At 32.0% G+C, this 27,706-nt stretch overlaps 1 protein-coding gene across 1 annotated transcript in view; it reads left to right on the top strand.

Annotated features, from left to right (window-relative positions):
- The window catches only part of LOC129962937 (uncharacterized), a 43,973-nt gene that overhangs the window by 1,380 nt on the left and 14,887 nt on the right, over positions 1–27,706 (top strand). Inside the window, exons 2-6 of the mRNA XM_056076943.1 lie at positions 7,762–7,904; positions 9,721–9,895; positions 13,798–13,917; positions 19,571–19,790; positions 21,523–21,770. Coding sequence (XP_055932918.1) covers positions 7,762–7,904; positions 9,721–9,895; positions 13,798–13,917; positions 19,571–19,790; positions 21,523–21,770 — 906 coding nt within the window. The remainder of the gene's footprint in view (positions 1–7,761; positions 7,905–9,720; positions 9,896–13,797; positions 13,918–19,570; positions 19,791–21,522; positions 21,771–27,706) is intronic.

Raw genomic sequence — 27,706 nt, forward strand, 5'->3', positions numbered from 1 at the left:
AGGAAATATTATAAATGCTACTAGAATTATTGTCTTTATTCATCATTTCAATCTACAAATTTTTGTTTTTCTTTTCATTGTAAACTTTACGAATATAATATATTATCTAAAAAATTAGCGATGAAGAAATTTTTTTTCCAGTTTATTTATACTTTGTAATTTTTCTGTTGTTTCCTATTTAATAATATTTTGAGTTGCTTTTATATATTGTCATAATAAATTGGGCGCAATATGTTTATTTTGTATCATAAACAAATTGAATACATGACAAACATGTGTAATGTCTGGTGTGAACCTGATTAAAGTTTGAAATTTGAATTAATTGTCCAACTATTCAAAGATCAAGCTTGTTCTACAAAATAGTCATCTAAGTAAAATGCTGTATAGAACATAAATTTGGCTCATGCCTTACATGAAAAATTTCATTCATCTAGAGCATCGTGTTTTTATTTTTATTTAACTTCACCTGCAATGATGTAATTTTATAACTAATTTTTAAAACAATTATTCATGTTTCAAATTTTTGAAACATTAACACTTATCTTTTCTGAATTAAACAATGCTAATTTCATACATTCTGAATCTATGCTAGTGAATTTTCGAATAATTTTGCTGGTGTTTAAATGTGTAAGTAAGGTATTTAGAATATAATGATTTCTGTTTTTGTTTCCAATAAAAGTGCAATTAACTTTTTCAAAATAAGTATTACTTAATTATGATGGACGCTATATATTAATTTTTTTTTCTTTTAACTTTAGGACTTCTAAGTTTTAAGGTGTTTTAAACATGTATCAAAATTTTGAAGTAATTTGATTGAAAATTTTAATTTCTTTTCTATCTGCTGATCAGCGAGAAAATATAAAACTAGTTTTTAAAATTAAAATTTTGTTTTAGAAGTATAAGGAGTATTTTGTTAAAAAAGTAATAGAATATTTTTAAAAAAAACAGATATTCATATGCTTTTTAACCAAACCAATAACCAAAAATTAAAAAAAAAAAAAACTCTACGAATTGCGTTATTTGCTTTTACATATTACACCTTTTAAAAAACGTTTAACATTTTATATTAAGACATTATTATGCATGTACAATTATACATGTGAAAATGACATTACAATTATACAAGTATTGACATGTATAATTTACATGTACATTAATGACCTTACAATTATGCATGTAAAAAATATTACATTTCTAAAACCACCATCCTCATTAACCTGTTAACTGGGTATAACGAAATATTTCAATTCAAAACGAATTGACTATGTGTTTTCGGTTAATAGGTTAAAGACCATTAAAATTTTTTAATAACCTAATGCTAAATATTTTTACAAAATTACACACATGCGGTTTAATTAAAACGCTTCTTCAATGTTTTGAAATCAATGAATTATGCATTGAAATATTAATTACTATTGTTTTTCATTCATATTTTTCGATTATAACTCTATGTTTTTTAGATCTAGATTTCTTTTTAAAAGTTTGGAAAATTTCTTGAAAAAAGGCTTTGTTCAATTGGCAGCGATAGATTCCATTTTTCTTCATATATTTAATTGCAGATTTTCTTATTTTGTTGAAAATTGCGGGGAAAGGTTTCGGCTAATTACTTGCAGGGTTTGAAGGAAGAGACTGAAAGTGAAATTAATTTAAAACTTGAATTTAGTTTGGTTATATTAACGTTTCGTTTGAAAAGAACACTAGGGCTATTTTGGGAAGGACCTCGTCATCTTGAACTGCAGTCCGATGACGAGGACGACACATGAACTGGCACCCCCTCTCCAAACTTCCACATCACACCAGTGGGAGAAAATTTGGTCCCGACGAATTTAGCTTGCACCAGACACGTTTACACGACGGCTCTTAAGTAGGATCGTGTCTCAAACCTGATCCCTTGTCCCCAGTGCCAAAGCTAAGATCTTACCACCAGGCCACCGCGGCTCCTTCAGTATTCAGTACTAATGAAGCGGGCTATTGTATTATTAATAGAATTGTGATGTCATGGGAATTACACAAAAAGAAAATCGAATATGCAAGAAGAAAGGAAGAAAGTTTGATGCTTAAAAATATTTTGTTGACAGGGTAATGGATAAGAGATTTTTCATAAGACATTTAATTGAGATTAAATGTTCGCGAAATGTTCGCTAGATGTTCGCGAAAGACGACTAGAGTGAAATACAATTTGAAGAATAATTTCATCAGCAGAGATGAAAATGGCAAGCAGATATAAATGTTCATTTAATATTTTCTGTGTGACCTTGTTTTTCATTACGAGGGGATGTGTGCAGTTATTTGCAAGTTCAAAAGAATGCTCAAAATTTTTATGTGGCTCTATATCTAAGGAAATTTATGGACTCGAAAAGTATTCCTTTTAAAGCAAAACAAGTATTTATAGTACAAGAAATCAGAAATGATTAAACAAGCTTAAGAAACAAATTCTTGTTTTATTAAATAAAAATTGCATTACGGTTTCTTTTTTCAGCATTTGAAACTGTTGCTGTTAGTATTTAGTACTTGAAACAGAAATTTCTTTGAAATCTGAAAAACTGCGCAAAAGATAACATATCAAATTCTAATCACCCACTGGAGGGCACTTCAAAAACGAGAATGAAATCTTCCGGTATGGTGGTTGGTTCTCCCCACCCTAGTAGGTACAGAAAAAGTTGGGGGTTGACTACCTCCCACGGATGACGAAGTATACTCCCCACGGGAAGGGTTGTACCGTGGCCGGTGACGACCTTTACAACACAGCGTTGCTGTCGCTGTCGTTCGGTCATTCAGTTTTTTCCGTGTGCCTTAGGGCGAGTCGGAGTAGTCAGTTTGTGATATCTTCTAATTTAATGATTAGTAACACCTTTGGCGACTAACCAGTATGGACCGGTATTTATATTGTTACATTTCGAATAAATATCTTATGACAATTTTGATGCTCATATTTAGTTCAACAAAATAGTTTTGAACATCCAACTGAATTTGACATGAATAAATTTTTATTTCAATTGCCATACATCTTTGAAAATTATTGTGGATTCGGAACTTAATCAGAGAGCTGATTCCTATTACATCACCCAGCAGTCAAAATCTTAAGAGCATAAGTAATGTATTTCAAATCTTGTAAATTTCGGGATATTGTCATTTCATTTTTTATTTATGTTAACATTTGTTTATACAGATATAAACATTGTTCATCTTCCTCAACTTATTTCGTTGATAAATAATGGCACGATAAAATATGGGACGAGACAATGAAAACGAGTTGAATTTCCCGGAAACAATGCAATCCATTTTGAAATTTAAGTAAATAATTATTTCAAAAAGAAATCAAAATTCAGAAAAAAAAATTGCCCAAATGTTAACAAAATAGGTAATTTAAATTGATAATATTATTTAAGATTCATTCTAATGTAAAATTAATTTTTGTTGTAAAATTTGCGGAAATTATCATGGAAATATTTCGAAAGTTCGTTTAATTTTTAATTAATCAAATTTTTAAAAAAGATCGTTCCGAGATGTGCATTTACACTTTTCAAAGTATATATACAGGATGATTCAAAACTTATTTTCCAAATTTCATGGGGAAGTAGGGAATACGTCAATCAGGAAAGTATGTCCGCTAATGTCATCTGCATGGACAAAATGGAGTAGCGAAGTGAACACAAGGAAATAGTATAGTTAAGTGATAACATATGTGACTTTTATTCCAACAAAATAAAGTACAGGTTCATAGCAGGTGCTCAAAATTGCGACCATTTGCAAGAACACATTACTCACAGCGCTATTGCATTCACTGCCGAACATTTTCAAAAACGCTTGACATATCACGGACAATGCCTGCTGCAGCCACTATTCGAGCATTCCATTTCACTGTCGACTGGGGTCTCGTACACATGGTCTTCCCTCCATGGACCCTCCTCCCCATCCCCGGGAGGCACCTCGAAATAAGGATGAGATGCTTCCGGCATGGTGGTTGGATCTCGCCTCCCTGAAAGGTACACTAATAGGTGGGGTATCTGACTCCTCCCATCGATGACGGGACGTACTTCCTTCGGGGAGGATTGTACCATGGCCGGTGATGACCCTTAGGACTCAACCACAGTTCCCGCCAATGTTGCTGTTGTGGTGGTCTGGTCATTCAGTTTTTATGGTTTGAATCCGTGTGCCTTCGTGGCGGGTCGGAGAGTTAGATGACTGACCCCCCCCCACACACAAAAAGAAATCCGAGTTCGATCCAAGTGACCTAGGTGGTCAAGACATCGGTCCACCTCTACTGACCCATCGAGTTCCGAATATTCGGTTCAGATAATCACGCGCAACAATTGTGCTATGGGTTGGAGCCCCCTTCTGTTGATACCACATATCTTGACAGACATGCACAGAAATGTTGGTAACATTGGCTCGAGAAAGTTTAAGTATTTCCGTCGGCCAGTCGGAGTCGTAACAAGTAAGATTCCAACAACACCAATGATTCCAGCCCACACATTCACAGCAAACGTTCACGATGTTCCACACATTCCCCATGTTGCGTAGTGTGACTTCTCGTACCAGACTTGACTTACAGCGGCAGTTATCGTTTAGTACACATTGGGCCTTCTGCATACGCATGGGTACATTTGCGAACATGCTTTCTTATGCGAATACGGTTTCCTGACGTATTTCCTATCTCCCCACGATATTAGCACGGTAAGTTTTGAATCACCCTGTATACCAATTTTTCATATTTCATGCTACAACACTTGATTAATGTAATTTTTAATAGAATGTTGTCGAATTTTTCATGCAGAACTAGGACAGGAATAGTAGAGCTGGGAAGTTTAGCGGTATGAGACGCGGGAGGATAGAACCTGGGACCTTTTGGTTAGCAGTCCAGTAACGATCCGATTTTACCAAAGCAGGTGTTCGGGTAGAATCCCTGTTACTGGCTTATATGCAATTCACCACAGAAGTATGGCTTCATCCTACTATCCATATGAAAATTAAAACCCCTCTGACAATAAAGCATGATGTTTGGTGGATAATAGGAGGGGAATAGATGGTCCTATAAGCTCTCGTAGGGCATAGCTTGCCTTATTTATATTTCCTGGAATCACTTGAAAGAGCTTATCATGGCAATATAATTTACTGAAAAGAAGTTGCTCTTAATTCCACAATTGTCCAGTCCAATATATAAATACTCACATGCATTTAACAAATACAGGGTAATTCAAATTTAAGTTATCCTTTTTTGGAATAACAATAATAATGCCTTCATATTTGGAGGATATACAATTCAGCCAATGAGAAATTGAGAGGTACAATATTACAAAAAAAAAGTAATTCAAAAAAGCCCACTGGTGAAATGCGGCCTAGAGATCGGTTAAAGGTAATAAATGAATATGAAACATGACACCAACAATAAAGGTCAGAATAGGAGGTATTTGTAATAAACTACATTACTACATTAAAATTCTCGCTGCATATCTCACGATTTCCACGGGCAACGTAGAATTAGCAAAATTTATCGTGGATTGCATTTTTTCTGTCTATTTAGCTGTGCAGCAAGCTCGTTTCCCTTTCATATCATTTTAGTTTTTCTGGCTTCATTCAGATCAGGATCAACAGATAGCCTTAGTTGCCCAAGGTTCTGCGAAATATACAAGCATCTTTTGAAGTATTTTGTTGGCTCTTTTCTAAGCTCAAAGATGTCTGGCAGAAAACGTTTCACAATTTTTGAACTTATATTGATAAAAGAATTAAGCAGAGAGAGGGTTAATAACTCACAAATTTCGCTAGCTAGGTGAAAATTCGAATATTCAATATTTCGAGCTGCACTAGAGAAAAAAAAATTTGTGTAATAGGCAAACCAAAGGTTGTTCTTAGCAAATAAAATGATAGAAGTACAGGTTCCGAACATTTTTAGACCACGACAATGGTTCTCTGTTTGACGGAGTGTGCGTTGCAACTAAAGTTATTTTACCAAAACAGCAATAACGCTGCCAAAGCGCTTCGCTCATACCGAGTTCAGATCTTTGCATACGGTTCCAATAACTACTTGCGCTCTGCAGGAAATAGTCAAACGTTTCGAAGAAGTAGGCAGCTTTGCAGTTAAAGCAGGCCGTGAATGTAAAACGCGGATACTACAGGTAATTGAAAACGTCGCAACTTTTGTAGTTCAGCAAGTCAATTCGAACACAGCAGGGATAGAGTGCATAACAAGGCATCTGGAGTTGCTGTACGTTACATGAGGTGCATGCGGACAGCACAGGAAGCCTATCCATGTAACAACTATCGTCTACAAGAGTTAAAACCAGTCGATAAAAAAATGTGCTTGAAACGTTTGCTTTAACATTATTGACAGGATGAAGGTGGAACGAATTGGACGTGGAACATCCTATGGACCGATGAAGCTCACTTTCACATGTGCGGAACACTGAACACCCAAAATTGCTGCATATGTCCACCGAGAGTCCTCCCCATGTTCAACAATTACCCTTGCATTCATTGAGTGTTACTGTTTGGATCGGATTCACTACGACCTTTTTGAATCGGCCATTTGTTTGAGGAAATCACTTCGCAGGGACCAACAATCTGTTCCTCAACTACAGCACGTTATCGGGATATGTTGCGAATTTTTGTCATTCCATAACTCCAGCAGTGTGGGTGCCCCACTACAACAATATTGCAACAAGATGGTGCTCACATATCACGTGTGATTCAGCAAACGCTGCGACGTCATTTTAATGATGATCGTATTATCAGTCTTACATTTCCTACAAGATAGCTTCCACGCTCACTTGATCTAATCCCTTGAGGTTACCTCTGATATCAAGTTTATCAAGGAAATATAAGAAATCTGGCTGATTTGAAGAACTAAATCCTCTTTCATTTACGCAACATCGAATCCGATCTGTTACATACTGCTGCGAATCATGTTATAATACGATGTAACATGTTAGCCCTGAAGCAAGGTGGGAACATTGAAAACGATATGTGAAACTTTGTCTTACTGTTTTTGAGTCTTTAGTTTGTTACTATCATTGAAATTTCTATTTGTAAAGAAAGTTTGTGTTATGAAGTAAAGTTTATTACATTTTTACCTTGCATTCTGTCCATTATTGTTGGCAGTTTCATATTCAATACTTCAAACCGATCTCAGCGCCATATTTCATCTAGTGGCTTTTTTAAAAACCATTTTCGTATTACATTAATCAATTTCTCCTTGCATGAAATGTATATCTTCCAAATATGAAGACGTTAAGTTGTTTGGTTCTCTCGTCAGGGGGTTCCAAACAGGGACACCCCGACGATACTTATAGATTAGATTTCCATATTTTGTAAAATCCACTTCTCTCTCGCTACAATCATGTTAAGAATAAACTGAATGTTATTGAACAAAAAATTGTGTTTTAAACCCTTGTTAATTTCTTACAAGAGAATACCAAAAGATTGGAGTTTAGTAATTCATGTCTTAATACGATATGAAATTAGAACGTGTTAATTTGGACAACTAATATTTTGAGCAAGATTATAAAAGTTGAGAATCGCGCATATTGGTGAGAATTTAAAGAGATTTGTTTTTATAATTAGAAGTGAAAGGTTAGACAATATCACAAAATAGTATGAGATGAAACGGTCATCTGACAATGCAAACGAGCGCCAGTCAATTTCATTGCAGGTGATAGAAACACATCGTGAAGTGGATAAAGTTATAATTTAACACCAAATAGTCCTGCAGTTTGTATTTTTGTTTATACTACCATCTGTATTCCTTTTTCTTAATTAATGCAGATACTATTCAGTGTTGTACGGAGAAATTTGGTTTTTCTGGGCAGATTTATGAGTGGACATACTATGGATACAAAAGATGTTGGAAAATTTCAGTTCCAGCAGGTTATTTCATTCGTCTACAAATGGTTCGCATGACGTCATCAGTGAGTTTTTTTTTTCCTAAATTCATATCAACGAATATTATTATCTTAGAGAATATAAATATGTAATTGAATAATTAGGAAATAATTGTAGATATAAGGAATATTTTTTCCCGAAATAAGGAATGTATCTACTTTATAGTTACTCAAAAATAAAATCCATTTCTTTTATGAATTTATTTTGAATTTTTCATTGAAAGGAAAGCATATAGAATTTGTTGAAAAATTCTTATGATTCTTCAAATGATTTGTCTACAAATTTATTATTATTCGTCTATTCTACTTTTTTTCTCATTTAAAAGTGGTCAACATAATTTCAAAAGTGAGTATTTTTGAGTAAATTCATATCAATGAGTAACATTATCTTAGCAAATATAACTATAAAATTGAATAATTAGGAAACAAATTGTAGATAAATTGAATATTTTTATGCCAAAATAATCAATATATCTACTTTATAATTATTCAGGAATAAAATCCATTTATTTTATTTATTTATTTTAAATGTTTCATTGAAAGGAAGACAAATATAATTTTAGGAAAAATTCTTATGATTCTTCAAATGATTTGTTTTCAAATTTATTATTATTCGTCTATTCTACATTATTTTATTCGTTGATAAATTGTCCACATGATGTCATCAGTGAGTTTTTTTTGCATAAATTCATATCAAAGAATAACATTATCTTAGAGAATATGAATATATAATTGAATAATTACGGAATAACTGTAGATAAATGGAATATTTTTATCCCAAAAAACTGAATGTATCTACTTTATAATTATTCAGAAAAAAATAAATTTATTTTATAATTTAAAAAATGTTTAAGTGAAAGGAATGTAAATAAAATAATTTGTAGAATTCTTATGATTCACCAAATGATTCGACTACAAATTTATTATTATTACTCTATTTTACGTTATTTTAGTCATTAAAAAATTCTTGTGATTCTTCAAATGATTCGACTACAAATTTATAATTATTCATCTATTCTAAATACGTTATTTTATTCATTAAAAATGGTCAAGATTGTGTCAGTAGCGAGTTTTTTTAAATAAATTTATATCAACTAATAACATTATCTTAGGGAATATAAATATATAATTGAACAATTTTCAAATAACTTTAGATAAGTTGAATATTCTTATTCCAAAATAATGAACGTATCTACTTTATAATTACTCAGAAATAAAATCGATTTATATTTTGAATTTCTTTTAAGTGTTTCATTGAAAAGAGTGTAAATACAATCATTCGAAGAATTCTTAAGCATCTAATAAATATATAAATTATTTACAAAAAATGAACCAAAGACATCGAGTCAAATTATTTAATTTCACTGCTTTTACAACCTATCTTGTTTTTTAAAAACGTTTATAAAAATATATTCCTTGGAGGAAGGAAATCTTGAATAGGACCGGAGAATCGCCTCGTTATTTAAATAATGAGACCGTCGCCTGTAAATATTAGATTAAAGCCACGCTAAGATTAAATATGCAGGTTTTCAAATTATCTTCAATTTAGCAATAGGCATTTTCTTTTCGTATATATATCTTGGAGACATGCAAATGGTACATTAATCATGTCTGAAGCCTCAACATGAATGAAAAATCTGACAAATCACAATATTAATTGATCCACTTTAAAACGAATTTTTATTGTAATTTTGTTACAATTAAATACAATTCTTTAGAGGTGAAACTGGTTTCATTTGTCCTTTAATCTCAAGGTGAAACAATACATCTTTTTTCACTCTTATAACCATTTTTTTAATAAAATTAACTAACAATATTTGAAAAAAATATTAATTTCTTACAGCTTGAATGTGAAGAGGATTATGTTAGGATAAACATTACAGGAAATAGTGATGAGTTGAAACTTTGCAGCTCAGGTTACTACAAAAATCCAATTACAGGTTTTGGTAATGTCACTGTGACATATTCCAAACAGAAGGACGGATCACTAACGGAAATTAAACTAACTTATCTCATAAGTAAGTAAATTTTACGAATTTATTTTCATTTATCAAATTTATGAAATGTTATATAAAAAAAGTAATTTAACCCTTTATAGTTCTTTGGTATATATTCTTAGCAATGAATGATATTTTTATGAGGGTTCAGAAGAGCATTTTAAAATGATAAGTAAAGTAATCAGATGCTTACAATTCGATAGAGCTACCTTAAAGCTCTGAAATACATTATGTCTATATTAAAATATCATTTTAATTCAAAAATGTTAAATATACTTACCACTGCGAGTTCATGATGTAAGAGGTTTAGTAGCAAGATTAAGTTCCAGCGTTTATCATTAAAGTTTAACTCCAGAAAATTTTTGGACATGAAAAATCATTGTGCTGTGTTCCTTATGTCTAAGATTTTCTTATATTTAGTTATCGCTCTTTGTTTAATTAAATTTCAACATTCCTTTTAAAAAATAAGCAAAAACTGTTGATAGAAATGGAATTTCTTAAAATTCAGAATCTTCCTATTAATGATTTTATGTATATTTTGACTTCATTTTTGTAGTATTGATTATGACGTTTTAGTTTACTTCTTAAAGCAAAACGTAGTTAAGATGTTATGAATAATTGCATCAGTTTTATTTTTATTCAATGTAGCAATACGTCCAGCCAGCCTAATAAATGCAAAATGAACTTCAGACTTTAATGTGAGACATTATTGAATATGAACTCCATGATTTCTAATAAGAAAAACCCGTATAAAGCAATTTTAATTTATCTGAAATTCAGTGGTAATTATACTTATCAATGAATATTCGATAATATTTTTACCCTTTACACTCAGTGGTAAGTATGCTTGCCACTTTCAGTTTCCCTTGAATGATCTCTGTTAAGTATATTTACCACTCCTTATTTCAGAAATTACAGTGGTGGCCAAAATTGTGGACACTTTTGAAGATTTTAATGTTTTCTAAATTTGTATGTTTATAGAAAATGTAACGTTTCACAAAATGCAAACTATTATATGTCATTTTGAAGAGAATTTAATGCGGAATTCAATACAAAAAGTAAAATTCAAATATTTACAATAAAAAAAGTTGAGTGGAAATAATTATCGAGATACCTTAGATGCTGATGACTGCAGTAAGTTATCAGTGCTTAGTAGGATAATATCTATTTTTTATTACAGTTTCACACTGATGTTTTTTTGAGCTGACTAGAATATAGAGTTTTAAGCTCTTCCTTCGTTATTGCATGATGCCAGGAAACAATTACGGCCACAATTAATTCTCTTTTATTTGATGAAGGCCTCATATGTACAAGAGTTTCCAAGCCATGCCATTAGTTTTCAACAGTTTTGAGGTCAGGACCGTTTCCTGCCCCTCATAATAATTCAGTGCTCTTTGTACTGAACCACACTTTCGATATTTTTGCTGTATGGCAAGGAGCTGAATACTGCTGAAAATTAAATGATGCGTTGTAAGGAAAGAGATCAATGATGAAAGGTGTAAGGTTTGGTTCTAGAGTAGTGTCGATGTATTTTCGTGCATTTAATGTCCCATTCGTAACATGGAAGAGACCAATACCGTCTGCTGACATGCATGAACAAATAATAACACTAAATGAGCTCTTCATAGTTACCGGAATGCAGCCAGGATGTAGCTCTTCGCCTATTCTATGTCTTACATATTGTTATGAATCTGTGATGCGGCTTCCCAGCATAGTTGGTTCCATAGGAGGTCCCAGAGCTTGGCGACAAACTTGGCGACCATTTGGAGACGAATTTGGCGCCAAAATAGATTATACCCGAAACATCGAGATTTTTCCCGATCCGTCCAGTAGGAACCGAGTTATGCCTCGAACGTTCCTGATTGGTTGAGAGGTTTCTAGACCCGCCTCCTGAGACCTATAAAAGGAGCTGCAGCTGCCTGGGAGGGGTCGTGAATTGAGTAGTCGTGAACCAGATCGGAGAGAGTAGTCGGGATCGACGGTGAGTCGTAGTCGGAAGCGACAGAGGAGAGTAGTCGGAATCGACGGTGAAGAACTGGTCTTCCAGGGATAAGCGGAGCTGAACCAAGCTGTGCGCTACTGTCTGCAGTAGAGTCTTGTGTATGCTGTTGTATGCTGCACGTCTCGGCTAAAGATAATCGTCTTCTGTGCTGTATATAGTTGTCGTCTTTGTGCTGTCCTGTGTGTCGACGACGTCGATTCCAACAACGTTGAGTAAATAAACATCGTTGTTTTATTTTCTACTGCCGCCTGGTGATTGAGCGTTCTTCACACCATATAACTCCCACAATCCAAACGAACTTTGGAAATTTCGTAACAATATTTTTGCCATGACAACCGAATAACAATATCTTTGTTTCATCACTCCGTATAACTTGTGACCACTGATCATCTGCCCAATTAATGCGTTCCTTTGCCAATTGTGATCGTTTTATACGCTGCTGTAAATTGAGATAAGGATTTTTTTGTTGAACTCCATCTCTTAGGGAAACATCTAATAATCTTCTCCTGTTCTTGAACTGACATAAATGACAGCATCATTTCATTAACTTCTGATGGCCGCTGATGACATTCTTCTATCTTGGAGACATAGTCTTTTTATTCTTCTGTCATCAACAGATGTGGTGCACCTTTTTCAGCCATTTCCTGCTTTGTTTTTTATTGAATTTGTCTCCTGATATCGTAAATAAAACTTTCGAACTCCAGATGTAGTCACTGAATCACCCAACTGTCTTGCAATTTCAGCATAGGAAAGACCACATTCATGTAACACAATAATCTTAGTTCTCTTTCTAGGTGTCCAATCTACTCTTTTATTTGATATCATTTCTCCTTAACTAAATATTAAAAATATTTACAAAAATTCCAAATATATATTAAAGAACAACAAAATTATTAACAAAATTTCTAACTTACAATTTGATTACATAAAAAAACACTCTTCTTTCTACAGAAAAAATCACAATAATGACTTTTTCCAACTTTAAACATGATGTCATCTTCTTCTGGCAGTTATTAACATTTGATTGGTTCTCAGAACAAGAATAATGATTTTTCAGGAAAGTTAGAAATTACAATCCCCTTCATCACTGTATTTGTTATACAGATTAAAGTAAAAATAACTTTTCTTGTGTTGCAAATATTTAAATTTGGATTTTTGTATTGAAATTGGCACTAAATTCTCTTTAAAATGATATGTAATAGTTTGCATTTTGTGAAATGTAACACTTTTTATAAGCATACAAACTTAAAAAACGTAACGATTTCCAAAAGTGTCCACAATTTTGGTCTCCACTGTATATGGCAAATTAAAGAAACTTTGCTTTTTTAGTATTTATATCAGCAGTTTATTATGATATAATCCTAAAAAATTTTATTTGTCAATGTCCCTTGGAATAACGCTTTATAAAAACAATTTCAAACTATAGAAATAAAAGAAAAATAAAAGTTAAAATTTTTTTTTTCAAAAACTAGCAACATGTTGATATTATAAAGAATCAAAATTAAGGCTTGAAACACAGTATTTTTAGCCCCTAACTTCTAAGATATTGCAGTTATTGAAAAGTTTTAAATACAAACGTTCTTCATCTTAATGAAGCGCTAATTTGACTAATGAGATTTATTTTTCTATTTTCAATATTAAGGAAGTTATAGCGAAATGAAAATGCCAAACCCCCACCCACCCCCGTTTGGGTCAGATGGCTCATTTACGAACTCATTCGAGATTTTTGTATTTCTAACAACATATTCCAAGTCAGTTAAAATCCAAACAAAATTACGTTAGTTATTCTGATAATAATATAACGTTTTAATATATAACCACAATATAACCCTAATCGAAGTTTTCCCGAAGTCTTGTTATGAGAACCATTGCAATAGATAGTTTTCCTATTGGAATCTACCTAATTGTCATTTTTTTCCAGGGACTGTGGAATGCCTGAATACGAAGAGTTTCCAGTGTGACGACAATTTTTGCATTTCTGAGGAAAAAGTCTGCAACGGAGTGAAAGATTGCATAAATGGAAATGATGAAAGTGGATGTGGTATGAAATACTTTTAATTTAAAATTTCCAGTGGGGGGTTAGATCGTAAGAAACGTCTGTACGTAGTTCCTCGAAAAACACATTCAATTGAGTTTTTATTTGGAGAAATACAGTGTTTGTATCTGTATAGCAAAAAAAAAAAAAAAAAAACATTTACTTCTAAATATATCGTTTTCAGAGTTAGTTCTCACATGTTTATATATGTCGATGTTATTTTCTCTTACCTAGCACTATTTGTAATTACTAAGGTTTTAGAAGACTTTCTACTATGAAATTTCCGAATTCATCATTATTTTCGTACTCTTATGTTCTTGTCTGTTTAAAATGGAAGAAATCTTCCTGTATGAAATAAAAATAATTCATCAAGTGCTGGACGATATAATACTACTTTTGATTTATTAATGCTACCAAATTGTTAGCTAGTACCAGGAAAACCGAGTTTAGCACAATAGTTTTTTTTTTTGCAAAATTGTGTTTTTCAGAGAAGTTTAGTTTAGTTATATTAACGTCCCGTTGTAAAGCAATACTAGGGCTACTTTGGGACGGACCTCGTAATTTTCAACCGCGGTCAAATGACGAGGACGACACCTAAGCTGGCACCCCCTCTCCACACCACAGCACGAGGACGTTTGGCATGACGGATTGAACGTGCAACAGACCCCCTTACACGACGGTTCTTCGGTGGAATCGGGTCTCGAACCTGAAACCCTACGGTTCACAAGCCGAGACCTTACCACCAGGCCACCGCGGCCTGTATTTCGGAGAAAATATTTAGATGCGAATCACATAATGATTATATATGAATATTTTTCAAACTTACCATCATATTAACAAGTCCTTTAAATAAAAAAAAACATGAATACACTGGATTTAAGATGCTATTCAAATTGGTTAAAGCAATAATTGCATTGTTGCTATTGGATGCGAGTTGAACGTATTTGTGTTAGGATAATATCATATAGCGTCATCTCACAAAATTTTGAGGTACCAATAGGCTATCCTCCTATAGCAACAATGCGACATTGTCAGAATGAGAGCAGATAGAAAATAGATCTAATAATTAGTTATAAAAAAATGGTTTCTTTTTGTGTGTAAAATCTCGGGTTTTTTTTCAGGATAGACACCTACAGTGGCTCAAACAATAAAGACTACAACTTACTTTTACTTCATAAATCAGACCGAGAAGTGCAAGCATGTTTTTATTTTTACATATATAATAAATGGTTTCATTTAAAGTAAAAATAAAGAACAATCAGCGAAAAATTTCTAAATTGAAATGTTTCAGAAGCATTTTAAATAAACATATGCAGATTTTTACCTAAAAAAATTGAGATTACACCAGTGAAATTTTTGTCATTTCTCGAGTAGAAAGAAAGTGTCAATATTTAGTTGCATGTCTTTTGGCTTTTCTAATAGCCTTTAAGCGTCGTGATACCGAATCGATAAAGTTTTAGTAATATCTCAAGATATTTATCCAATTCTTCTTGCAACACTTGTTTTGAATGGGATTTGTTTCTAATTTCGTGTTTTTGAATCACTACTTCGAGTATGGCCAACATATTTTCAATTACATTGATGCCGAGGTATTGTGTTTGTGTATGTAACTGCTGTTTACAATGAAAAAGACACCATATTTTGACTCCATGTGCAGTGTGTATATGATTTTGTCCTGCAGAAAAATTAAATTTCCATATAAACCCAAATTTTTACACTTTTCTTTAGATTGTTGTGACCATATGGTTAGTCTAACTTGCTGAAAAAAATTCTCAAATCATATACAGAAGTGTAAGTACTGAAACTGTGTAACTAGACAAGCCTGATATAAAGTCGAATTATTAGAGAGAAACTGCCACATCAGTTCGCTAATTCAGAAAAAGTGTTTGAAATTTTCAAAAATTTATCAATTGAAGACCAATAACTTTTGGAAGAAAATTATATTTAGTGATGAAAGAAAATTCAACATTTTTGGTAGTGGCAGCTGTCATACCGTATTGAGAAAGCCTAACACAGCTTTGAATCCTTAAAAATTTAGCCCTGCAATGAAACATGGTGGGACTCCTTCATGATTTGGGATTGTATGGCTTCATCCGGGGAAGAAAATTTAGTTTCTATAGATGGCATTATGAACCACATAGTTTACTTGGATATACTTTTCAGCAATCTAAAGGAAAGTGTTAAAAATTTGGGTTTAGATAGAAATTTCATTTTTCAGCTGGACAACGACCCCAAACACACTGCACGTAACGTCAAAATGTGGTGTTTTTTCATAATAAACAGCAGTTACACACACCACCACAGTCCCCCGACATCAATGCCATTGAATATCTGTGGGTCATACTAAAACAAAATGGCCCAAAAACACAAAATTAGAAACAAAACCTATTTAAAACAAATGTCACAAGAAGAATGGGGTAAAATATCTTCAGATATTACAAAAATAGATCGAATTGGTACCACAGCGCTTAGAGGTCATTATAAAAGCAAAAGGAGTACAACTAAATACTGATACTTCCTTTCTATAACAAAAATTTCATTGATGTATTCTCAATTTTTTGAGGCAAATAATACAAGGGTGGTGAACCTTTATGGATCAACGTGCCATTTTTTCTAAAGAAATGTTTAATGAGGTATAAACATGTCGTCAAATAATTTTGACTTGTCAAATAATAAAACTAAATATTAACAACTCTTTATTTAGCACGAAAAAATACATTTTGCACTATATAGTAGTAAAGACTTTAGTATACGTGTAATTCAAATTAAAGTAACATTAGTGAGACTTCCTTTGTTGCAGATTAGATGATAACTTATAACTTATATTAGGATTGCAAGATGTTACTTTTCCCAGAATGCATGCTGAATTTGAGTCATCTGCCAAACGGTTTCTAAGCGAGTCTTTAATGTTATTCGTGTATGAAAATAAAGACTCTTAGGCATAGATAGATGAAAATATGGTTGTTGGCATTTTTACTTATATTGCTTGTTAATCTTTCTGTTTCAATCCATATTGAACTAGACTGGAAATCAATCTGTTGCATTTCAAATTCTTCAATTTTTAACTAATCGAATTGGGACAAGTTCAGTTTATCAGATGAAAGCACATCAGGCAGGGTACAAAATAAACTTGAGCGTTTCCGATAAGTCTTTGAACTAAAAAAATCTGGTTGAAAATTCCTTGATTGGCGAATCAATTACGGAAATAAATTCTTCAATAACTTTTTCATCGTCTGGTTTCTTATGTACATCTAAATCTTTGATATATTTTTTTTCAAATTTAGGATATACTTTTAGTTTTTTTTTTAATAATATTATTCCTAAAACATGCAATCCAGCGTCAAAAGCGCGAACGAGATCCATCATGACGATGATTGTTTTATTTGTATATTGAAGCTTTACATTTAATTCATTGAAATGTTGGCATATGTCTGTAAAAAACATGAATTTTGAGGGCCACATAACATCTGACAACTGTGGATATTATCCAATTTCCCTTTCCTCCCTCCTTTTCTTCCCAGCAGTCAACAAATCCTTGAAGTATGTTCCCGCGGCTCAACCAGCGAACATTATTATACATTAGTAAGCTATTATACACCGAGTTGACTACACCCAACAATGCCTCAAATAATCGCTAATTTAAAGCCTGCGACGATTTGAAGTTGACTATTTTTGTGACCAACGCCATTACATTATCAAGAGATACTAAACCACTCTTCGAACAGAAGGCTAGTTGGTGAATAATGCAGTGGAGTTCAAGATTTGAAATAAACTAATGAAATCATTTTTTTTTGTCCACCATATTTGGAGCACTATCAATTACTGAAACAATTCTTTTTTAAATCAATTTCTTTCTCAGCAAGCGAATTTTTAACAGCCGTACAAATATCTGAGCCCTTTTTTTAAATAGAATGGGAACACTAGCGTTTTGTTCATAATACTTCATAGTGAATTTGAACTAAAAGGCAAACTGTTTTGATCGGTGGTACCAAAATATCAATGACACGAGTGCCAATGGTTCGCCATCCCTGCTCTAATAGATCAAATTAACTATAACGAAAAATAAGTAACTGTGAATTTAAAATGAAAATTCAAACTAAATGCTATCCGATAATCAATGAAAATTCATTATAGAAGATAAACAATTCCTCTTAAAAATAGAAAAAAAATCTGAAAATTCCTTGAAGCGAATACTAATTTATAGCTTTAATACATAACTTTGGAAACACACCTATATTTTATTCCGTAGAGGAAGAATTTTATATCTGATTTTCTTCCGATTGCATGCTATCTCGTATTTGTGATTTAAGACAATGTATGCAGGGTAATTATAAAAGAAATTATCCCTGCATATGTAATAGTAACTATCATACCGTGCATAGGAACGGAATAGAATTTTGTTTCAAGTTATTTTGAAGTATTCGTTCAAGAATCATATGAAAAACAACAGTTAAACTCTTACAATCACGGTTGCAGTAAAAAAATGTCAAAATTTTCAAATGGCAACACCAACTTTTCCTTATTCAAATGCCTTCTCTGTAACAAAAGACAATAAAGAACGTTAGAACGGTACCTGTAGCAAGAAAACCACCAGCACTAGACAGACTAAGAAGAGAAGAGAAAACAACTGCGGTATGCCTAACAGAGGCGTGAAGTTCAACAGATTCCTTTCGGCATGGTATGTGCTTTGGTTCTAGTCACCATCTGCCGCATGCAAAGTGTCATCGTGGTTGAAGTAGGTCAAGTCGAAATATATCTGCAGTCGAATATCTCTGATATTACTGGATATTCTCTCTCTTTTTTTTTCTTAGTCTGTCTAGCGCTGGTGTTTTCGTGTTACAGATGCCGTGTCAACACAGTTTATTATTTTTTGCAATGGACAACACATTCCGATAGCAAAAATTTGTGTTGACATTTGAAAAGGTTGAAATTGTGTCACTGTAACCGTAACTGTTAGAATTTAACTGTTGTTTCTCATATGATTCTTGAGGGCATACCTCAAAATACCTTGAACTAGAATTTTATTTCGTTCCTGTGAACGGTTGTGATAGTTATTATTGCACATACATTGATAGTTTTTTTATAATCAGAACTGCATATACATATATATATTGTGACGTAGATGAAATTATCGTAAGTAAAAAATCCGTTAGATAAAGTCAACGATAATACTCGCTAATCTAAAATCGAGGCTTTATTCAAGGAACTAAATCTTGCATCTGTTTTTATCCCCAAGACGAAATGATTAGAATCTTCCAGATTTAGAAAGATACATAAATTATAAGAACATTCTAGAAAAAACGAGAAATAACAGAAAGTAAATCAATAAGAAAACGATTCTTAGACAACCTGCCTTCAGTTAGATATGAACTTGCGAACGGTCGCTTTCAGTTCATAGCGTTCTACCACTGAGCCAATCAGTCCTCGCCGTGATGGAACAAGTTTTATTACAATATTTATAAAAATGAGATATTAGTATAGAAAATTTAAGTCAAATCTTTTATTTATTAAAAATTAAATTTAAATTAAGATGCTAATTTACGGAATATACGTTTCATTACATCTGGCGATAGGTTCACTAATTTTATTTAAATGAATATTTTTGTATTGTGAAAGTTGAAAAGCTAATTGTGGGATATTCATTTTGAATTTATTTCAGAAACGGGACTCCAAACTATCAAAGAAGTCCCTGCGGTGAAGAACAATGCCATTTCCTGTTTGAAACAGAAAAGAAGTGTTTTCTGGGGATGGAAGAACAAAACCCCTCGCGCAGTTGTGGCCCTCTACTTGGCATCGGCTGCTTCTTTCAACGGCTCTGTTCTTGAGGAAGAATTCATGGCAAAACAAACTGAGTTCGAGATTGCAGTCTCATTTTTAAAGTAAGAGTAAAGAATTAGCTTTTAATTCTGTTGATCTGAAATTTTAGTATTACTTAAGAGGTGTTCTATTCAAAATTTTATCGCATACTCTGATAAAATTGTTATAGCGAAGAACAACTTAAATAGCATTGGCATACAATAGTTAGGAAATATTAACTTTTGGCGTGATTTTTTCTGAATTGTATGATCTTTGGCGAGTTATGTGGCGATTAATCCTTGGCATGCGTTAATAGTATCCAAAAATTGAAGTTGTGTTTTAGGTATGTTTTTCTGAACCGATTGAATAAAAAAATTGAGAAAAACTGCACTTGAAATCACAAAATCCCAAGCCAAATGTAATATATTGCCGCGTTGAAAAGAGGCAGTCGATTCTCCATAGCCGAATGATCATAGAACTGATCTCATAATCAAGAGATTGTAAGTTCGAATCCCGCTAGAGACAATGCGATTCACAGTTTGTAAAAATATTTAATTCCTTGATTTTATGTTTCTCTTTATTTCATGTTCCAAAAGATTCTGGACATTAGTTTACCAGACAAGTGTTCTGGACTTTTCTTACTGTCTCCAGAAAAGTATTCTGGAACTTTCCCTGCTAGTATAAAAGCAGAAGATTTGTCAGTCCCTGTTTTCTCAGTTCAGAGTTGAGTGAATAAATTGATTTAGCTCTACTTCTTGTGTGTGTTATTGAGTTCCACACTAAAGAACCTACGTGACAATATTGAAGTTTTTGATTTTTTTTTTAATTATCTCGTTTACATCTTTCTGATAGAGTAGACCAATGCATTGTTAATCCTAATTGGATTTGGCTCAAACTTTGACAGATGTCTACATTATTGATATTAAATTCTGTGTACCGAATTTTATCCAGTTCTCTTCGTTTTGCAATTACCGTTTTTACTTATATTCGAACAGCCAAACAGATGATTTCTGAATGTATTTTACTCAAAAGTTGATGGACATCTGAAAAGTTGGTGTTAAGACCGAATACTAAATTACATCCATCTAGCTCAAAGCGTTTATGAGTTATCTTTGTCATACATAGACAGGAATGCAAACGGGCATTTTCAAAATTGTGTTTTTCGAACTCACGGAAGTCTTAAACGTGGAGATTCGTCAAAATCTCGATTTCGAATTTTTTTTTGGCGATACTTCGTTTACGAGAAAGTAAAAATTGGCGATAGCGCGTTTTAAATAAAACAATTCCCGCGTTCTGTGAAACCTCATTTAAAATGAGGAATAAAATAGTCTTAGATGAAAGAATTAATTGGAAGTTAACGATGGTTCCTAGTTAAGTATAGAACAGCAAATAAATTCATATTTTTCTTAAGAACTAAATTGCAATTATGTTTCTAAAATGAGGTGCTTGCAGTTACATTTTTATTTATGTTGAGATCTATAGTTAATTTATTGACTCAATAGATGCTAATTGAAAAATCTTATCACTGGAAGTGTTTTTAAAATTTACCGCTATTTGAATCGCTACGCAGGATTTGATTATCTGAAAACATTTTAAAAAAAACATAAGTTTTTGATTTGATCGGTAAATTAGAATTTAATAAATAATATACAAGAAAATATACTACTCTTTGAAATCCGAAGCAGATATTTGGATAATGAACAACTTTGAAATCTTTAAATTTTAGCTCATAAATTACAAAAGTTGGAGAGATCCCTATTTAAATAATAATTAATCGTTTTGTACATTTAATAAAATCTGTTATTTTTTATGTAGATCAGGGGTTACAAATGGTGAATTAAGCACGTTTATCAATGCACTGTTGGTGACTTGTCACAATCCTCGCCAGTTCTACGGCAACAATTTGGTGAAACGACTCAAGGATCAAGTGGAGGAATCTGGGAACTTCACCCATCCCCTTGCCTATTTAGCTCTCTGCAATGCCAACGAAGCATGGCCTCCCAAAGCAACCTCAGATCTCAATAGCATTTTGAGCAGCGATTCTGAATATCCTTTTGTGAAAGGTATTTTGATTTTCATAAATCAAAAATTTTCCATTTTTACTATTTCTGATACAACTTAAATGTGCGTTTTTTAAATCGTGATCTTAAATCAAGATTAAAATTCATACTCATTTTAAGTACTATGAATGGAGAATTCAACAGATTGTTCATCTAAAGAAATATTTTTTATTGTATTTTTCAATGATTTAAAAGAATATTTTTTAAAATTCCTGTGAAGGAACGCCACTGTTTAAGGCATAAATACGGGTCTTTTTTATTTGGTTTCCAAAATAAATAAATATACAGGGTGTTCCGAAATAGACTATTTTCAAAAATGCATAACAGAAAAACGTTATGATTAAAAAAAAAAAAACTCTTGCAGCAAAATCATGCGACTCGGGATTAATTTTTATATCCACATTTTTTTTTTTGTATTTAGTTCAAAACATTGCCAATAGATGGAACTGCAAATTATAAATATGTAAATAAAAAAGTAATTGAAAATCGCATCACAATTTTTCGAAATTTTTTAATAAATAAAAATCATCGTACAATATTTTCGAAATGTCGAAATTTCGAGCTGCAACCACATGTCATAATTGTAGCACGAAACTGGTAAACACTTTCTGGAAAACAGAAAAAAAAGTTCTAGTTACATCTCTATGCCCATAAAACAATAGCTGCTATAAAGATACTCTTTGAGAATAGAATGTTTTTAGAACACACACATATGGGCTTTCTCAGTTCTCCAGATTCTCAAATTTTGCTTATTGATGAATCTATTGCGATGGAAATAAGTTTCATCTAAAAACCATATAGAGTTCACATCAATATGCAGCAATTCATTCGAAAACATGTTACGGTAGGAATCGGTTGTTGCGTTTGAATTTTGTATGGAACAAGTCTAAGTACTCATGCGTTATCTTATGCGTCAACAGTTTGCTCATTTGAAATGCTGCTGCAGTTTTTTCGGACTGATTTTGATTTTCTAGGGGAGCATACAGTTGTTTCCTCAATGGCCTGCACATTTGCTTCTGTAAAATCGAGCGGTGTCGTCCAACAGACTTTTGGCTTTCTCATTGTAGCATTATTTGCTCGTTTGAATTTCTCGTGCAATTGCTTGATTGTATTGGGCAGTGAACTTTTACAGACTCGGAATTGGCAATGAAAGCTTCTTCTTGTTGTAGTAATACTCTCTCCCAATCTGTGCAATTCCAATACAAGAAAAATCCTTTTTTTTCTGCGAATACGTCATTTTCAAAACTTTCCTACATAATCTGCTGTTTAATTTTTTACTGCTCGTCCAATCACAGAACACTCCCTTTAAAGTCGGAACAGTAACCACTTCTGAAGCTGCCTACTTTGATGATTTGCAGGCTGGAAAAACAATGAAAGTGAGTTAAAGCGCCATCTATCGACAACTTTTTGAACTAAATTCAAAAAGTGTGTTAGAAAAAATTTATGCCCTCTCACATGCATTTGTTTCAAGATTATTTTTTTAACCTTAACTGGTTTCTTGTTGTGCGTTTTTGAAAATAATCAGTCTATTTCATAACGTCCCTGTATATATATATATATATATATATATATATATATATATATATATAATATAAGTTGTTTTATAATTCAAAGCATTTGATTTTTATAAGGTCTGAAAATGGAGAATCATCCTATTTTTTAAATAGAATTTCTTTGCGAATAAAATTCTTTGACACTATACAAAATAATCAAGAAAATTTAAAGACATTTACCACAGCTGTTTTATCTTTGGATTCAATGTATTAAAGAAAGATTTATGTTCCAATTATCTTTCAATTTTTTGTTTTATTTTCATTTTAGCGTTACTAACTTCTTACTTTTTTACTTTCATTTATTTACAAGCTGTCTCTTTGATATATATTTTTTACACTTCTAATGGATCCCATCCGGGTTGACGAAGAGCGAATAATGAGAATGAGAAGCTTCTGGCATGGTGGGTGATTCTCGCCCCCCTGCAGGGTACAGAAAAAGGTCGATGTTTGACCCCCCCCCTCCATCTGTAAGGGGAGGTGCTTCCCAATGGAAGGGTTGTATGATGGACCTTAGGACTAAGCCATAGCTCACGCCAGTGTTGCTATTGCGGCCATCAGGTCATTCAAGTTTTCCCGTAGTCCATCCGACGGGTTGAAGTTGCCAATTTAAGGTTTAACGTTACAATCCTAAAGGTACTGTCTCATCCCACCTGGATCTAAAATGATGTAAAGTTAAAATTTCCATGGAGGAGGGAATACGAAATAAAGGACGTTTAATTTAAAACGGGTGATATTTCCTTGTCTCAGAAAAATAAATAAATACTTGCGACTAAATAAATACTATTTGACAAAGAAATACTTATGCTTCATTTAAGGTATTCGACTGATACAGATGGGATTTTTCAATTAAAAAAATGTTTTTTTGACGTTTTAATATTAAGGATGAAATGATGAAGAAAGCTGAAACATTTAATTATTTAAGTAGCCAAAATAGGTTTTTTGAAGAAAAAGCGTATTTTGATGTAGATTTTAGCATTTTATTTGAAAAAATTAGGATTACTCTAGAGAAAAAAATTGTTACAGTTTTTTTGTCACATTATTTATGTAACATATCTTAGAGTTTAATTAACTATTATCTAAGAATAATATTGAAAAATAAAATTTTTGTTTATTATATTATTAAAATTTTTGTTTTTTGATTAATTATTTCAACAATATTTATATTAAATAATCATAAACTCACTTCTAGGGCATTCAACATCAAATTAATTGTTCATTACATTCTGCATATTATAATGAGCAGTAATTATAAATTTCATTATATCTGGATTATTTTTTGAGATATTAGGATACTTGTTCAGTAGAATTGCAAAAAAAAAAATATTCTTCAGAAAATGCATTTAAATTTTTTAAATGCTTATAAATAAGCATTACGTACATGTAAATAGTTTGCTATAACTTGACTTCTAATTGATAAAGAGACAAAATAAAGATATCACAGGAAACACAAACGTACCTATTTTTTGAAATTATTTATTTTTTAAACTCTTTTGAGATACATTAATGATCGTCACGATACGTTATTGCTCAATTTTATGATAATTTTCCTTCCTGTTAATTTATAATAGTTATAAAACATTCATTCATGTAATGGAAACCGTTGATGTATAACAATTAAATTGTTTTATTTTATTACGATAAGAAACTGTCTTCCGATGAATGTCCCAACTAGGAAATAAATTTTACAATCAAATTTTGAAATTTTTGAACTCTTTCTAGGAATATTTGTTGTAATGTTGCTAATTTTGGATAAACATTTTCTCCGTTTTAGCACATAATTTAATCATTCTCTATCATAGTCATGCTCCATCTAATAGTTAAAGTTAATATGAGAATGTTTAGTTTAGTGAATTTTGCATTGATTATTTTTAGGGAAAATTATAGCGATAAAACGTTTTAATACAACTATAATTTTTAGTAATAAATGGATTTTAAGAATTTTCAATAAATGGATTTTTTTAGTAATAAATAATAATAAATGGATTTTTAAATCATGTTTTATGCACTTTTAAAAGATATCAACTGTATAAAAGGAGTAAAAATAATTATACACTTTTTGTTCGAAAAATGAGAAGTTAGTTAAAGTTAGTTAAAGAAGTTAGTTTAAGTCTGAAATCTTGTTTATTGTGTCGAAGGTTGACAAGGAAAAATATTAAATACAACAAAAGAAGTTTTTGAGTTTATTTTGAGTTTTTGAGTTTTTCTTTTGCCTATGTTCTTTACTGAAAGTACAGAAAGTCTGGCGGACCATACTTGAGCAATTCATTTTTCTTAATGGTTTATTGTTGTAGTTTCACTCAAAGTAACACATGAATGTGCATTTGTTTTTGCAGATTTTAAAGAAAACAACTAGATCCTATACATTGAAGAAAAACCTTTCTTTAGCTTAACCTTTAAGATAGTTAAACCTTAAAACCTTTAAAAATAGTTTTTAAGTGCGCATAAGTTACTTTAATCAATAGAATGTGTCTGCCTATCAGTTTGATTTTAGTCTTTTATTAAAGAAAAGATATGCCAAGACAAAGAAATGGATAATATGCTAGATGATGCTGGAGCAGAAATAAGTCCAGAAGAAATGAAAAATCCTTATAAGCAAACATTATTATTGGTTGATTTTTAATAATTTATTCCTATTTACACCAATACAGAAATTCTCTGAGTTAACGGAGTCTGAGTTAAGAAAAGATAGGCCAAGACAAAGAAATGGATAATATGCTAGATGATGCTGGAGCAGAAATAAGTCCAGAAGAAATGAAAAATCCTTATAAGCAAACATTATTATTGGTTGATTTTTAATAATTTATTCCTATTTACACCAACACAGAAATTCTCTGAGTTAACGGAGCCTGAGTTAAGAAAAGATAGGCCAAGACAAAGAAATGGATAATATGCTATATGATGCTGGAGCAGAAATAAGTCCAGAAGAAATGAAAAATCCTTATAAGCAAACATTATTATTGGTTGATTTTTAATAATTTATTCCTATTTACACCAACACAGAAATTCTCTGAGTTAACGGAGTCTGAGTTAAGAAAAGATAGGCCAAGACAAAGAAATGGATAATATGCTAGATGATGCTGGAGCAGAAATAAGTCCAGAAGAAATGAAAAATCCTTATAAGCAAACATTATTATTGGTTGATTTTTAATAATTTATTCCTATTTACACCAATACAGAAATTCTCTGAGTTAACGGAGCCTGAGTTAAGAAAAGATAGGCCAAGACAAAGAAATGGATAATATGCTAGATGATGCTGGAGCAGAAATAAGTCCAGAAGAAATGAAAAATCCTTATAAGCAAACATTATTATTGGTTGATTTTTAATAATTTATTCCTATTTACACCAATACAGAAATTCTCTGAGTTAACGGAGTCTGAGTTAAGAAAAGATAGGCCAAGACAAAGAAATGGATAATATGCTAGATGATGCTGGAGCAGAAATAAGTCCAGAAGAAATGAAAAATCCTTATAAGCAAACATTATTATTGGTTGATTTTTAATAATTTATTCCTATTTACACCAACACAGAAATTCTCTGAGTTAACGGAGCCTGAGTTAAGAAAAGATAGGCCAAGACAAAGAAATGGATAATATGCTAGATGATGCTGGAGCAGAAATAAGTCCAGAAGAAATGAAAAATCCTTATAAGCAAACATTATTATTGGTTGATTTTTAATAATTTATTCACACCAATACAGAAAGTGAAATTCTCTGAGTTAACGCAGCCATCATTAAATAAAAATAAATTTGATTTTTTTATCTTAAAATTATTTGAATGAAAAATATCATTACATTTTCTCTTTCCCATTGCGATATAGCTACATTGTTCTGTCACAATCAATAAGTTATGATGTAGCTGTGTTAATTGTTCTTCCATGAATCAACAATTTTACGAAAACGTATCATATGCTCTTCGTTCCAGATTTTTGCAAAATGTCAGTAAAATAAAGTTTCTTTTTTCTTCTTGTGAGTTAGGAGAGTTCTCTTTGGCTGTCTACATTTTTTTTCTAAAAATGGGCTTTTTAATTAATTGAGTACAATGCTTCAGTAGAATTTTCACTCAGTGACTAATATTAGGAAAACCAAGTTTCTCCCAGCAGGATTTTTTTTTTGTAAAATTATGTTTGGAGAAAATATTTAGATGGAATCACATATTTTTCAATCTTACGTCATCTCACATCCGTCAGCGCCATCTAGAAAAATTTGAGGTAGGGTAGGTTAAAAGGCTTATGGCAAAAATGCAAGCACCACAAAAGTTTACGAGATGGCATTATATGACACTGTCAGCATAGAGCAGATAGAAAAAAGCGCGCCTAGTTCGTTATAAAAAAAGTAATATTTTTTTGTGTAAAAGCGTGTTTTTTCAGCTAAGACACCTAAATAGAT

Source organism: Argiope bruennichi, chromosome 1, assembly GCF_947563725.1.
Source record: "Argiope bruennichi chromosome 1, qqArgBrue1.1, whole genome shotgun sequence".
NCBI classification, from domain to species: domain Eukaryota; kingdom Metazoa; phylum Arthropoda; class Arachnida; order Araneae; family Araneidae; genus Argiope; species Argiope bruennichi.